Below are 16,928 nucleotides of genomic sequence, written 5' to 3' on the forward strand. Positions count from 1 at the left end.
TGAGTCACTTAAATATACATACATGTTAAACACAAACCAAACGTACTCAACATAATGTACTCATTATAGTGTTTTATTCTGAAGGGGAAAAAAATTGCATTACATTTTTGGTTTAATCTGTAGATGGGGATGTTGACAAAGTAGGACATGTCATAGATGTCTTTCTCATTTAAATAATTTTCTGTATTAAATTATTTTTAATTTAATAATAATTTTACTTTATATATTCTCATATATTGTTCATGTAGAGTTTACTCCTCACATTTTACAAAAACTAATTTAAATTTGGAAGAATGAATGCTAACTCAGAAACATTGGTGCTAACCATTTAATTGTGCCCTTTATCTTGCAACACATAAATTTCAGTGCTTTACTGACATAAACAGTACAGCTGAACGTTATGGATTTTGGTAATGGTGACTTTTTCTTTACAGTAACAGCAATTTACAGTGACTCCTACTGCCAAAAGATTGTTTGAAAGCCAGGAAGATCTTCCTTTGAAAGAACATTAGTTTTTTTATGCATCATGTGTGAAATAAACGTTTTCTTTGTCAAAGCAATGGTGTTTTATGTTGTCTGCTTTGTCCGTCTTTAGTGTTATTTGTTCCACCCCTCCCCTCACACCTTGCTAATAAATACTCCAGCTCGAGAACTTATTTATTATTCGAGAACTGTTTAGAAGCTACACTTCTTGGAACCTTCCATTATTAGCCCTAGGTTTGTTCATTTAATTTCACATTGATTACAAAATACTACTACTGACCTATGAGGTCTAAATGTTTTTACCCCATGGAATTTAAGATGATATAGACTGCTAATTTTTATTTGGTATGTTCTAGGCCAATTGCACTGGCATTTGTGAGCAAAAATAACCCAAATCTCTGAAAATCACTCTCTTTAAATTAGTTAAAATTTGAGGGTTATATAATAATAAGATTGCTTTACAGTAATGATCAGAATTCCTTTTAATCATATTACCCACCACATCCCAATATTCCTGATAGTTAATAATTATCATTATGATTGGATTATTGCAATTCCCTCTTCAGTGGTCTCCCTGCAAAAACTATAAACAGACTACAGTATTCATCAAGCAGTACATGTCCTTTAATATTTTCCCCAATGATTTTTTAACACCCAAATCTACAGTCATTTTTCTGAGGATGTGCACAAACATCATTTTGACAACCATAAAAATAAAGTCTGACTTAAGCGAAAAGCATAGCGCAGGAGAGTAGTGTTAATGTGTTTCCTTATGTTTTATCAGCTTGTGATCTATGGCTTTTCCCAGTCACATTAATAGACAGTCTTAAACAAGAATCATCACCCCACATGGGGGTTTATTTTAAAAAACAAAATTGAAAAGAAAAAAAAGTTATCCATTTCATAACATAATATTCCAACTCAGTAATCAGTTTTTACAAAAAGTGTAATTTGTGTGTGTGTGTGTGTGAGAGAGAGAGAGTGTGTCAGTAATTCTTTACATTATACCATTACAGGGTAACTATACCATTAATAAAAGTGTAATAGACTGAGTATCATTGCGATGCTAGGTAGCACACTACTACTCTGTTGGTATAAGTACAGTAGGTTATATTTTACTGTACATTACACTGAAAATAACTGTATAGTTACAACATAACAGTGAAGTAAAGTGTTACCGATGTTTATAAAATAAGCAGCTCATTCTCTTCAGTTCAGAAACTTACCCAGTTTCCCCACAATCCAACTTCAAATAAGTTTTCATTATGCAAATCAACCAGCACAAGAGGGAAGGTGGAAAAATGGTAACGTTAGCATAGGTGACAAACACTGCTAAAACAATAGGAAGTTTCTTTGATACAACTGGAGCTTTCAGGTTGCAAGACAAGTGGATAGTCCTGGATTAAACATGTAGCTCCCATTACACTTAACTTAGCAAGAGACCACATAGGCAGGAGGTCCAGTGAGTAAGTACAATGCTTTTATGACCTTTACATCAGCCTCACCTCATTTAGTCTACTCAAATATATCTTTGAAGCATCAGGTTAAAGAGTCAGTTATAAAGTACAATACTAAACTAAACAAATTATAATAAAAGAGATATTCAGTATTGATAAATATAATCAGGTACTGTTTAATTTGCAGGACTTCCTAAGAATGACACAAACACATGCACCAGTCATCTTCAGCACAACCCAGACCAACGGTTCCTTATTTCCAAATTTTACAGTCCTCAGTCATTAGTGAGAAGAGAGGTCAGTGATTGGGTGGACTTAAAAAATATATTTTTTTGTTCTTTTTATTTTTCTTTTTTTTCCATTTTTCATTTTATCTTAAGAGGGAAAAAACAAGATGCAATCAAATTACAAAATTTAACCTAAACCCATTCAGATTTTCCAGCCCTAACTCTTGACAATTAGTGACCACAATATTTTCCCAAAGAAAACAAAATCCCACAAAAAAAAAAAAACTTTACTAAAAGTTGCAAATTGAGCCAAATGTACTTTAAAAACAACTCATACAGGAAATGGAAATAAAGAATCCAAAGTGACGAGGATGACGGGCAAGTCTGTGCTGAATTAGGATGGCTAGTGTTAAATGGGACTCTGACAGCTCTGGGGCTCTGAGGGGGTGGTACATGAGGACCAGGGCGCACACGCTCATTTATCAGTTGGTCGCCAGTCCTGTAGCCTCTGACGAAAGCCTGGAGGAAGACATCGGAGAAACGGAGAAGAGGAACAACATGAGCTTTCGATTGAAAAACTCAAACCCCAATCATGTCATGTTTCATTTGACATGTTTCGTAACATGCACAAGAGGGTAAAATGTCAAAGCTAAAAGGAGTTAAAGTGTGTTCCATTTACTGAGTAATACCTTCCTATTATAGAGATGAGCTTACATCACATTAAATGAATAAGTGCAATTTATTAAATTTTAAGCTTACAAAAAATATGGCACCAATCTAAGCGAGAGAAATTTACTGATTGGGGGAACCAATACGGATTCATACAGTGGGTGTTAATTTAAAAGACCAGAAAAGGGGTTTTTAAACAGCAGAGGAATTGGGTTAATATCAAGTCCAGAGAAACCAGAATTTCCCCAGTCAACCATAATGATAAACTGATAAAAAGAGAACACTTGGGGAGCATTACAGCACTTACATGAGAAACAGTAAGAGACTAACGCTCTAAGGTTTAACAATTACAAACAACGCCATGTGGTCAAAACATTTTTCAGATGAATGTTTACATAGATGAAAGTGTTCTTTTCAAAAGAATGCAAAAGCTTTGTGCGGTCACAGTCCATTTCCATACAGTGCCCACAGAAAGCGGGAAAATAACCCTCAGTAGGCTTCTTTGTTTAGTTCTTGTTGTTTGGGGTAGCAAGGAATAACACTGGTCAAAATCTTTTTTACTTCATGCAAAATCATCACCTGTTCACTGTGTATTTTTGCACAGTGAATCCAAATATTTTGAGAATTCATCCATCACCCATAGTTTATGTTCCAGTATACTTGCATTTTATTATGTATAATACCACCCCTATACACTGAAGAGGGATGTTCCTGAGGCCAAATATAGGCAAAAGTAATGCACTATACTTTTTAGAAGCAATTTTGTACATACTTTAAGTTCAATTACCTTATTTATGAATAATTAATACATATGTAACAAAATAATTGCCCTATTATGTAAAAACCATGTGTGATAGAAAAATTCTAAAAATATATTTGAATTCAGTGTAAAACGTACAAGGCCCACCTATTTTAGTTTTGCTGCTCAGTGTAATCAATCCCACGAATGCAATATAAATGTTATAATGTCAGTAATGATTCTTAAAGCGTGTGTACTTTCTACAGGCACTGCAAATTATGGTAAACAAACAAACAAACAAACAAACAAACAAAGTTTGAAAACATGTGCCAGCACATATTTAAATGAACTCTGGCCTTATTAAACAGTTATTATGAAATATCATAAGAGTTACAAAACCAGAAAATTTCAATTATACAGTGCATTATTCTTTATGCTAAGACTTAATATACATGTATTTAGGATCTGTAGTTTCACAAATGCACATTGAGCTAGTAATGGTGCATTCATGATTTTTGTGAAACAAGTACACACTGTATGAAGTCACTATATAGTGGACAGTTCAAAAATGATTTAAATCTGCCAGATTAGGCAATAAAATCGCAATTCTGACTGTCTAAATACATACAATATTGAATGTTTTATAGACATCCAAAAAAAGGCATACAAAGTTTAATTAATAGTTAGGAAATTACTACCTCACAGTAACCCTAAAAGAAAATCAGGTATTAACATGACACACCATAGTTGCTAGTCTAATACTACAGTAAATAGATCTTGATAATCCTTCCCATAATTATTGAAATTGGGGACTTCTCTCAATGCATGTATGAATCCAAAACTTTGGGTACTATGCATCTTTGTATGTTTCTCAGATTTAACATTTGAACCTAAGCAACATACTAAACACAGCTATGTGAAAAGATAAGCGATTATAGAGCTTTGATCAGAAAACGTGTGAATAATACTACTTGTAGTAACTGAAATGTTCTCTTTTTTGTAACTCAAGAAAGAATCCATTATCCCGGTTGGAAACAGAGACTTTGTAAATTGTCACCTATGGTCGATCCTCTATGAGAAGTCTTTTATAAAGAAGGCGTCACACACTGCGTGGCTAGACACAACAGCTCTGCAAGTTCGCAGACATGCAGGGCTAAATCGGAGGAGAACTTTAAGTTTTAGGTCCCCTAATATGGCGAAAGTCTGCGCTTCTTGGGCTTGGAGCCCAACTCGGGACTAAGTTTAGGCTCATGAGGGAGGCCACCGACAACCTGAAGTGACAAGAGGGGCAGCGGCTTGATGCCGAGTGCACTAGAGACACGGGCTGCAGAGGAAGAAAGAGGCGCAGGCGGAGGAGAGGAGGCGGAGGAGGGGCCAGGGCTCGGTACCAACAGGGAGGACAGAGAAATGGAGACGGAGGGAGTCACCACACAGGAGGAAGAGGGGGTTACAGAGGAGGAAGAGGAGGTAGCGGTAGTAGTAGTAGCAGGTATTGTGCTAGCAGAGATGGGAGGGTACAAGTTGGAGCTGAGGGCCTGTTCAGGATTCAAGTAGAAGGAGGAGGAAGGTTTAGAGGACGGGATGCTGCAGAGAGAGAAAGAGAGAGAGAAGAGGGGATAAAAGAGGATGGGTTACAGGGTAGGCTGTGAGCGAGGGGCAGGGTGACGCATTCAGGACGACAGGGCAGAAGCACAGACTAACGTAAAAGCAAAAAAAAAAACAAAAAAAAAAAAAACACTGAAATTGAGTGTGCAGGGCAAACGTCTACCATCAGATATTAGGAACTCGAAATAACAGAAGAAGCAGTGGATCTAAAAGCAGTTATATGGCGACAAAGGTTTAAGAGTCTACGCTGCCATATGAGAAAGGTATACTGCGTATGTGAGGATGTGAAAAACAGAGTGAGGAACCTGGCATTAATGAGGTACTCCGCGAGGCTGATGCTGGCGGCAGAGCCGGTGATGGTGACTTGGCGGTCAGAGGAGCCCTCCACTGGATTGGCAATCTTAATCTGAGCACCAGACATCTGCCTGATCTCGTTAATCTTTGCCCCTTGGCGGCCAATTATGCATCCAATCAACTACAGCAGGTAAAAAGGGAAATTAATAGCATTACAGCTGTTCATAACAGGGTCTCTTATATGTGGCGTACGTGTCTATAACAGCTTGCTGTCATGATGTGGTGTGAGCAAATATGCACAGTTGACCAGTGTAATATTTAACTATAGAACTGGACATCAAAATATAGCTGAATAAATAAATGGTTCCAGCAATAGTTACACAAAGTCATTAGAATGATATAGTGGATTATGTTTATAATATTTGTAAATGTAAACCCTTCTAATGAGTAGAATGCTATTTTAAATCTTAACCTTTATTGATAAAGTGCAAATTCTGAAATGAATTTTGTGCATTAATGCCAAAAATCTGTCATAATGGGTGTGACTAGAAATGGTTGCTAGAGCAGAGCATACCGGTCAGAGAGCAAACTTGCATATTTCATGGACAATGTGGTGTGCTTTATTATGGCAATATTAAATCAAGCACAAATTGTTCATAACAACTTGATGTCTAAATTTGCAAGCTTTTGTAGGAAGTGTGTCCCACACTGAATAAATAACACAGACGCACATGACTTCCGACATTCAGCAAAACATCATAAAGTGACACTTACGTCATTGGGAATGGTCATCTCATGAGAAGCAGTCTGAGTAGAGGCATCCAAACCAGCTGAAAGAAGAGATCACACTCTACTAAACTTCATCTTAACCTTTAGTATTGATTTTCTTGGGTTCTGTTAATCTTTCCACTTCTTTTCTGTTAGTGTTCATGATTAAATCTTAAATTTGCAGTTGACCTTACAAATTGTAGTTAACAGTCTATATGCAAACAGCAGCAGTTTTCTAACAAAGGCATTGTTTTCTAAAAGCATCAGAGTACATCAACTATCGCTACATGGTAAGGCAAGTATGATCTTAAAGGTTTACTAAAAAGTGACGACATTTGCCTATATAACTCTCTGAAAAATGACATATAGCAGAGGGAGAAATGTCTCTGAAGCAGACATGAACACCACTGCCCAGGATAATTTTAGATGTTTTAGAAGAATCATCTACACGTTACATTGGCCTCTACTGACAAAGAGCCTGCTAACTTTACATGCTGTGTCAGAGAAATAAACCCCACATGACTTTGTACTTGTAATAAAGGAAAAAAAGCAATTAACTGATTAATTAAAAACATGCCAACACAGCTAATATCACCTTTTAAATAAGCCTACCAGTAAAACCTTGGTTGCTAGGTGTCAGCTGGAAGGGACTTTGCTGCATAGCAAGCTGGTGAAGTTTGGTGAGCTGTAAAGAAGAGACAGAGCAGAAATACCTCAAAAGAGCAATGGTCCCCACTAACCACACAAACTGAACGCCACCCCTGAAATATACAGCCATTAAGCTATTTAATATTATTTGCAAAACGCAGGCTCATATTTGAGCAGGAACTCTATGGGAGCCAAAGCTTGTGCCTGTCCTGAAAGATTAGGTGAAAAAAAACAAATCTCTTGCATTAATAAGCCATTATCAAGTCTTTGTAGCTCGTCTTAACATTTGTGTTCCAATGACTTCCACCTGCAAAACAGGTAAAAGTTGATATGAAAATATTTTTTCATCCTGACTCTGAACACATAATATGCTAGTGTATACTGGTCAACAACTTGTGCCTGAACAGTTTCCAAAAATAACTAAAGAAAACAGAGCATAAAAAGGTAAACACAGGAAAGAGATAAAGAAAAACTGCAAGAAGGTGGTCATGCACAAGGTGGACCTCTACCACTGAGGAGAGTTGCAGCAGGAGCAGACGAGACTGCATAAAGTAAATTCAGTCTGTACACACCACACTAACCATGCTCTCTCACCCACAACCCAAAGACATTGTCCTCCTTTTTTCTTTCTGTGTGATTCAGTTCAAAGACTGACCCAATGACACCCGCAATCGTTTGTGCTTCCAATGTTTACATCTATCTATTCTAGGTCACATTACAAATGGGAGTGCTGAGATCCAGCACCAATATGGCACTGGTTCCATATTTACCAGTCCAATCTGCAACACAGTCTCTGATGTTTTGGTGTCAGTTAGAGGTCATTTGGCCAAAACAAACAAACAAATAAAAACTATTTTACACTTAGCCCAGATGCTGCCGATTGTCTTGTTTTAAAATGTCTTGACCAATTTAAAACAAAAGTTGCTAATGTTGACTTCCAGTGTTTGTTAGCAATCGCAACAAACCGCATCCTGCTCGCTTTTACAGTTGAGTGAGTCATACTGCCTCCTAAAACACATCAACTAGTCTGTAAAACAGACTAAGACCCGAATATGGCATGAATGGGTCGAGAGAAGTTTGTGAGCATGTATTTATGAAGGCTTCTTGGGTTGTTATTGACTTTCAGTGTTTGTTAGCAACATCAGCAGCTTACATCTAGCCACTTTTTGGACATTCACAGTTTTAATATATGGATATAGCACTGGGGGGGGGGGGGGAACTCAGTAATTGGAGTCAGGTCTTTTTTTGTTTTTTGTTTTTTAAAGGCCTGGGTCAGTATTTTTGGCCACATCACCACCACCCACCACCCACTGACTTCATATTCTATTTTTTTTTTCCTTTTCATTAGTAACATCATTAGTAATGTCAGGAGTCAGGTGTTTGACGTGGCAATGAAAAATAACATTTAAATGTTGGTTCAAAATGAAAGAATTCTCTATGCTATAATAGCCAAGTAAGAGTCCTGACCTCAGTTTCATTGATATGCTAATATGGCAAATATCCATATACCCTGTGCAGGAATTATCAGTTAACAGACTGCAAATATAGTAGGCAACAAGTTTTTGGTTTTTTTTTTTAAACCATTTGCCCAATTTTTTGGTGAAACTGTAAAATAATGGCATTGGTGGCATTCAATCTGAAATCGGGGTAACTCCAAATAGTTCATAAATAATTTCTTGCAAGTGTATATTAAGTCATTCCTTGAATGACTTCAAACTTCACCATATCCAATTCAACTCTCCGGATAGAAACTCAATACCAAGCTGTGAGTAGTCCTGCATTAGGTCATCATTAGAGTCGCTGGCCCATTGAGGCTCTGCTAATGTAATGTAACTGAATAGGAGGCCTGGCAGTGTGGTAGTGGAGACAAATGAAGGACCCGAAACCAATTTACTTACATCAGGCTGGGGAATCGCATGCTGTCCTTGAACGGCATATGCCTGAAAATCAAAACAGGGCATTAAAGGGCATTCTGTACATTCAACTTCAAAACAGGGTCACAGAGACCTTTAAATTCAGCACAGGTGTTGCAGGATTTCAGTCTAAAAAAAAAAACCCCACTATACTCAACAGCAGCAACAAATCCACCAACCACTAAAAGGCCTTAATTGTTAAGTGGCAAATTAACACACAGTTAATTTCCAATAAACAGATTAGATTTGGCAAGTCTCAGAATATTAATTGTTGTGGATGCTTTTGATTTACACCCAAGTGTGAAGTAGCAAAGCTACATCCGAGTGCGCATGTGCCTCTGGTTTTCCTTACTCGCACTCAAGAAGCATGCTGCTATATACAGCACTCAGTGGGGGCAATCACTGAAGGGATGATGTGGCGTAATGAAACCTGTGCAATTCTGCATGTTCAGCAGTAGTACCCCTGCAATGCAGCACCAAACATCAAACATCCACAATGCCTCCATGACCAGTGAAGGAGAGCTCCAAGTACTGCATTTGGATCTGCAGGAAGGTCACACTCCAAGTGGGTAAAAATGACAGAACATAATGCCCTTTCATGCAGAACATGCCAATGGCATTTAACAGCTACACAGTTTCACTGAACCAGTTTCCTTCAAAAGGAACCTGAATAATTAACCTGACACAAAGATTTTAAAAAGATTGAACCTTTTTTTTTAAAAAGAAAGATTAGATTTGTTATATATACACTGTTGTCAGGGTTTTCATACAGCTCTTCTGAAAAGCAGGAACCTTTTTTATCCCCAAACTGAAGAACTGTTGCCAATTTTGAACCCAGCATGGCAATTTTGGCTGCTGGATCAAAATCCTGTTCCTGTGCCTATTTTAGTTTCAAGTTCCACAGTCTCATTTCATCTAGCTAGTTTCTTTAACCCTCAGGGACACAACTGCATTGCCTTTCTAGCTTTTATCTTTATGTTCTTCTTGCATTTATTTTGTTTCTTTTTTTTTTGCAATTTCAATTCAACACTTTGAAGATTTTCGATAATTAATTGCAATAATACATATTTAATATTTGAATAGTATTTAATATAAAAAATGGCCTTTTATTCCCTTATGTATGAAATGTACTATTTAAATAATCATGCCTTGCCTTACAGAGGTGGAATTTCTGAGTGGCCTAAAAATGAATGGGGTGGAAATTGCAGTACTAACAGCATAATCAATAACCATAATTTTGCATAAAAGCCTTCTGTTCAAGGCTTTTTAGTTCAGTAGGTAAGCAAAAATGTCAAACCCAAGATGTCAAACCCAGCTACTTTCTAACTTGTATTCAGAATCCTTGTTTTTTATTTCATATTTAACTACAAAAGAATATGTAAATCTTTCATTACTTGATATGTTAAATAAAACATACGCAAGAAAACGCTTTTCATTTTTACTTGTAGTTTTTTTTTTTTTTTTTTACTCGTATGTAACATTGTCAAAGGCAATGTCATACAGCAGCTCTACAGAGATTAACTTTAAAAGGGACATTTAAGGGACAGTGGCAAAAGAAATTAATAAAAGTTTAAAAAATAAATAAATCAAACATACAAAATCAAAAACAACAACAAAAAAATTGCCTCAAAAACATGGACACATTGAGAGGAGCTGAGATTCTCCTCTAGGCACTTGTAGATAATAAAGGTACAGGCAAAGGTTAGGGATAAAGCTGAGTGAGGCAGGATGACGGCTATGGAGAAGTGTGTGTGAAAATACCTGTCCTCCAGCGAAGATCACCGGCGAGCCAGAGGGCTTGGGCCTGTAGGGGATGGTCACACCTTTTGGAGGTGACTACAGAGAAACAGTACCCTTCATAAGTATTGTAACAGTAAAAAGAAACAAAAATCAAACCACAGGCATTTCATTGTCACTGTGTCTTCTGCAAGCTTAACTGAATAATCCTGAATACAAATCTAACTATAAAAAGGAAAAAAGGTACTACTGATGGTGGTGGTTAGAGTGGCATCCATTATGACAGGGACAATGCAATCAAGACCTTTCAGCAATCTTTACTTAGTAAACTACAAAGATAAACAGAAGCAAAACCTCAGCACAAGCTGCAGTTTTTTTCAAAGGATCTGTAGTTTTCAGCTATTCAGCCAGTATCCATTTATCCATCCTTGTCAAATGTTCACTGTGCAGAAAATCCTTGATGTGGCATGGCTAAAGAACGGTCTGCATAATTGAACTTGTTTGTTGGATCATGTGAACGCCATGATTCAGCAAAATGGCCAGAGAACACTTATATGCAATGGGTTTTTTCAGAATGTTCCCAGTTCACTTAAAAAGATTAATACATTTACATATTGCAACCTTCTTTGAGCTCAGTATTGGCAAGCCCAATATATTTACATTTACAGCAATTGTTAGGCACTCTTATCCAGAGCAACTATATTTCTCAGTATGACACCCTGTTCTGACCCTGTGTGGGGAAACCCATGACCCTGCTGTTATTAATAAGAGAGAGCTCTTCCATTTCTCTACAATTACAATAAAACGCAAGAATCCCAAATATCCATTTTGAAAAGCCTCTTACCTCTAGCATTACCACACAGATCTGCTTGACACACTCAATGATGGACTGAGGGGTGCCGGCGATGGTGATGGCTCGCTCTGTTGAGTTTGGCAACATATCCCCAGCAACCTGTACTTGCGCACCAGTGGACTTCGAGGGAAACAGAGATATCAGTAAACACCTCTTCAGACATAAATGTGGATGTTCTAGAGGGCAGATAGTTTGCCAGGAGCTTCTACCTCTCGGATTTCTTTGATCTTGCAACCTCCCTTGCCAATTAGGGACCCACACTGACTGGCGGGCACAACGATACGCAGCGTAACGGGGGGTTTGCTGGTGGCTGTGCTGTTGGTCATAGAACTGCTGATGTCCTACACACGCACAAAAAAAAGCAGGAAATCAGACAAGAGTATAAAAACAGACACCCATCCAGAGCTTTTTAAAAATGTTAAAATCCCTGTTCAATTTTACCTCCTCTAGTTTGTCAATAATCATGGAAAACGCCTTGAAGATGGCAGTGGTGGGGCCTGCGAGAGTGATGATTCTCTCCGGACAGTTGCCTTCTGAAATGTTGATGCGCGCGCCGCTCTGAGGGGCAGTAATAACATTGGCCATATTACTGAAACCACACTGAATAAAATAGTTTAAATCTTCTGACATCTACCAATGTAAACCATGACTTGAATGCAAAACATTTAAACTGTATTAAAACTTGCCTCCTCTCTCATTTTCTTCACAGATTCACCTTTCTGTTTGGAAAAAAAGGGGGGGGGGGGGGAATCAACAAGCAGATTAAGAAGGAGCAAAAACAATACATGGGAAAAATTATATACAAAAAAGAGATCAATATTAAATATAGGGATAGAAAAAGCAACCAACCTTTCCAATTATGCTTCCAACTTCCTGTATAAATATACAAAATTCACATTTAACTATTGTGCTACACGACATTTCATCTATTTCAAGACCCATATTAACACGTCTTCAGGTTATCATTTTTTAATGGGAGGTAGCTTTGCAAGTGGCTGTAAATGCTGTTTAGTTTGTAATCCTTCTCATTGTCGATGTGACGGTGACACATTTGACATTTCATCCTGAACACATGGTCTAGCACTGAAATTACTGTGAACCTGTTCAGCTGAAATGTTTGTACAACAGGTCTCCGTGCCTGCACACTAAACACCCATTTTAATAGAAGATGTCAGATGTACTATTCACAATCTTTGTTAGCCATCTTCCAACTGTTCATCAACTATCAGTTATGCCAATATGCAAATTAGTTAAATGACAGAGTTGAAAAAAACTTTGTATGAACATTTACAATTTATAAATAACTCCACTGCAACTCCACATTCACCTTTCACTTTAGAAATAAGGCCCCAGGACTACTGTTGGCTGTATAATTTTGGGTGTCAGAGTGCCATTAACCCCACAGCGACACAGACATATAAAAACTCTACTGTGCCTGATACACCAATATACATCCACAACCATGCCACTACTGTGTGTCACACTTGTGTTGATATGGTCTGCCATACAAATAATGTCTGGTCAGCAGGGGTCCCATCATCAGAAACTAATGGTGGTGATGACAGACTGGAAAGCGTATGGAAATTATGCATGCCATCCGACATACTACACATGACCTGTAATTCTACAATTATAGGTTTTACCTAGAAGGCTGGTGTACCTAATAATGTGAAGGCAGATGCAAGGTTGGAGTTTCTAAAAAGTTGGTGATGAGTGTAATTTAACTCCATAAAGTTTTATTAAAAGTGAACAAGTTTGTTCAACCTGGTAAAATCAGGCAAGAAATTAAAGTCAAGGGAGAAAAAATAGAATAGAATTTCCATGCGATAAGAACTAAATTTACAACAAAACATGCAGCACGGACAACCTGTGAAGACACGAACCTTGCCATGCATAAGCAGTCTGATAGTCAGGGTGACATTGAGTCCTCCTTCAACCACACCGGAGTCCATACTGATGGCTTGAAGGGAAAGTAACCTGAAGGCAGTAGGCGAGGGGTCTTTGGTCACAAAGCTGGACCTGAAGCAATTTAAGGATCAAGGCTGTTAAAGGAATAAAACAATGCTGTTGTATTACCACATTTGTACATACCACAGCTTTCAATTCAAAAACTCAACATTTTCAAAGCAAAAAATGACGAGTTTAGCACAATATTCTGAAATAGCTGGCAGTCATCTCTGGATAGTTAATCAGATACTGAATACATTCAAGTAACTTATTTAGCTTTTTTAGGTGAAATTACGCATACTGAGGTTTTTTTAAGTTAATTGATTAATAATTCACAATTCGTTCGATTATTGATTTGCCATTCACTTTGTTTATTTTTACTGTACCGCTGTATGTTTAAGTAAAACAAGGAAAGCGCAGTTTTAAAAGTTACCAAAACTGCAATTTGGAAATAATGTATTATTGTACCACTGATGTCTGGTCGATATGACCTTGAATCATTCTTTTGATTTCACATCTGTATTAAATCATTATACCGCAAAAAAACGTATTTATGCCATCTCGTTATAACTTGGATATTTCCTCTAACAAAGTAATACTTGCACACTTCGAAGAGCGGTGCATTAGTGAACACAGAAACGCTGTTTACGCCCATGCTGCAAGTCAAAAACTAACATCTGAATAACGGATTGTTTCCCTCAACAAGGAAATCATATAACAGGCCGTTTTCTTAGTACGGAAACGAAATGAGAAACGCCAAAACGCGCAGGGACTCAAATCGATGTGGCTCGCGGGCCTTAACCCCGCCCCAATCGCGTGCTAGAGTGAGCTACAGAATCCGCGCGCACAGCGATCACAGGTTACAGCGATGAATCGATCAGCGGGATGATTCAACGCGCTCGGTTCGTGCGCACATCGACTGCAAGTTAGTGATGAATCGATCAGCGGGGTGATTCAACACGCTCGGTTCGTGCGCACATCGACTGCAGGTTACAGTGACGAATCGATCAGCGGGGTGATTCAACACGCTCGGCACATTTTAACGGAGATTTGCACATCGCTAGCCATCTGATACGTAGTTAATATACATCGCGAAGTTAGCTGTACAGGCAAATGAGCGCAGCGGTTGGTTCCATAAATCTTATACAAAACTAAACCTCCTAACGAGTAACTGGATTTATTCCAACCGTTCACAGCGAGCTAACATAGTTAGCATTAGCATGGCCACGCCGCTAGCGCACCGCTAGAGAGGCTAACCTGCTAGCTAAACAGCGACATGGGCCACAAACAGAGAACTAACCCGTTCTAGGGTGTAAATGTAATAAAAATGAACATACAACTCACTGCATCTACCGTTTAGCTTGTTTAAGCGAAGTTAATTAGGCGAAGCGCTTTTAAAATTCTACTCTGGTTATATTGGGCCTAGCTGGTTAGCATGCTGCACACTCACTCCCGTTTTAAGATACAAACACAACTGAAAGTAATGTTCAGAAGCTACAATCTTACCTGATTCGTGTGTTGAAATGTTTTCAGGGGAGGGTGGGGTTTTAGGGGCAGAGGGGGACAGGTTCGGGAGGGTATGGACCCAGGGGGAGAGTTTTAAAAGGATACGGGGAAGAGGGAAAAGATGTGTGATTGAGCTCCACTCCTACACAAAGACAACAAACATCGCACTCTAAACCCTGACCCTTCACCCTGCCCTCCCTCGTGGACGCGCAAGCACAACCCCTGCTTAATTATTTTCCATTCATATTTTCCATTCCATTAGACTAATGAAGGACATTATTTTCCTTTTTTTCCCCACTCACTGACGGATTAAAAAAAATGTGCAATGAAGCAACCACGTGCTGAAAGTTATTAAATTCAACCAGACAGCAAAGTGACGTTGTTTAACACAAAATATGTTTTAGTAGGGATTAAATGCAGAATTTTGGCAAAAAGTTTGAAACTGTCGCTATTTCATGAGAAACAATAAACAGCCTATTTTAAATAATTATCTTAATGATTTCAGTGACATCATATGAACTGCGGGTGTATGAACAATGATAAGGGCGAACATTATTTGAATCATTGCAGCTTTAACACTAGAATAAAATAAGTGAAAAAAAGAACAAGTCGGTAATTACCACTGACTGTACCCGCTAGTGTCTTGAAAAAAGTATTCCCTTTTCCCTTTCATTGCATTTAAGATATTATGACCCAGAAAGATCTCAATTCATCTGAGAATTTTAATGTGGAAGTCTTATGTCTTCGCTCTAACAGAACGAAATTAAGCAGTTATTTTGGTACATTTGAATAAACCTCCATTCAGTGTTCACGTTTGAGTAACCAATAAATAATTCCTCATTCAAACATCTCCAGCTGTGTCAGGTTGGTTAGAAATCAGCAACTGACAGAAATTTTGGAGTCATGACATTTTTATAGCAAAGTTGACATCATCATCATAGATGGTTGTCAACATCTGAAAGTACACCTATAAATAAAATTCTTTCATTAATAAGGTGTCTTTCCCAGTTCGAGTTTTTTCTTGTGTTAGTTCTTGTCAAGACTACATTCATTTTTCCACTAGTTTTCAGTTTGCTTCTTGCTGAAAAGCACAATACTGCCACCCTGTGTTGAACACGGTTGTATCTAAGTTTATTGCTGTCAAATGGGCAATTTCTTCTGTATATGGGAGCGCCACCTTAAAAAGTTGCATAAAATATTTATGATTTTCTTTCCGGCTTTTTTTCTTTGAAGTGCAGTTCTCATAACATGAAGAATCAAATTGCATTGTTGTCCTCGACTGAACCAGTTTATGTTCTCTAGAACCCAAACCATGTTTAAAATAGATGTAGTACAGGATCTCCGAAACATCCAGGCCAGTAGGTGTCAGTATAATATATGTTTCATAATGTGGATCGGGAGATCCTTCAGCCAAGCTCCTGTATATGATCGGGATGGCTGTTTTGCAATGGGGTGGTCTTAAAAAACTTTCATTGACAAGAGGGTACTGTAGGAGGAACCTAATTAATTCTATTTTTTACCATAGTATATCCTGTTGTACATATTGTATTACATTATGTCAAGTTATTTTATGATTAAATCTATTTTTGTGTTTTATTAATGTTTTATCCAATTTGTATATTATTTACTATTGATGTGTATTCGTTAAAATAAGATTCAACTGGGCGTGACAAGAGTGATATGTGGAAGGTCTAGAGTAACGTCCAGATCCAGATCCCCTCCACTGCTGTGTTCAACTAAAGCTGTTTCATATTTATTAAGAGCCAGTGTCCTTGACCATAGTATTATCTAGCAGTTCCGCAGAGTTCCTGTCTACATGATGTGAGTGGTTGGGGGCATAAGCATATAGGTATTTTGTAGTTATTACAGTCCACAATAAGTGCAATCTACAATAATACAGAATTCAGTGATATCAAGGAAGCCCAAAGCTTGCTTGACGTGGAGTTATTGCCCCAGCAGAAAAGATGCAGAATGTATGGCTCCACAAGGCCAAGCACTTACAGAAAATAGACGTGTAAATAGAAAGCTAATAGATGCTTTTAGTGACTCGTTTCTCTTGGTGGTCAGTAGAGGGTGCCAAAT

General features: G+C 37.9%; 1 protein-coding gene across 3 annotated transcripts; it reads right to left on the bottom strand.

Annotated features, from left to right (window-relative positions):
* Positions 1-1,085: 1,085 nt before the first annotated feature.
* LOC113578946 (poly(rC)-binding protein 2) lies at positions 1,086-15,009 on the bottom strand. 3 transcript variants are annotated; one of them, XM_027012504.3, is made up of 13 exons: positions 14,847-15,009; positions 13,277-13,412; positions 12,243-12,266; positions 12,080-12,112; positions 11,835-11,951; positions 11,603-11,734; positions 11,385-11,513; positions 10,565-10,639; positions 8,789-8,830; positions 6,855-6,927; positions 6,249-6,304; positions 5,486-5,655; positions 1,086-2,686 (listed from the first exon to the last, which is right to left on the bottom strand). In XM_027012504.3, exons 2-13 carry the CDS (start codon positions 13,343-13,345, stop codon positions 2,650-2,652), a joined length of 957 nt encoding a protein of 318 aa, XP_026868305.1. In that variant the 5' UTR covers positions 13,346-13,412; positions 14,847-15,009; the 3' UTR covers positions 1,086-2,649. The 3 variants fall into 3 exon arrangements, with proteins under 3 accessions (XP_026868305.1, XP_026868306.1, XP_081561251.1); XM_027012505.3 differs by having other exon boundaries at positions 13,277-13,435; XM_081705125.1 differs by lacking the exons at positions 1,086-2,686; positions 14,847-15,009 and adding an exon at positions 2,888-5,159.
* Between the last annotated feature and the right edge of the window lie 1,919 nt (positions 15,010-16,928).

Source organism: Electrophorus electricus, chromosome 22, assembly GCF_041902795.1.
Source record: "Electrophorus electricus isolate QZ-2024a chromosome 22, ASM4190279v1, whole genome shotgun sequence".
Classification (NCBI taxonomy): domain Eukaryota; kingdom Metazoa; phylum Chordata; class Actinopteri; order Gymnotiformes; family Gymnotidae; genus Electrophorus; species Electrophorus electricus.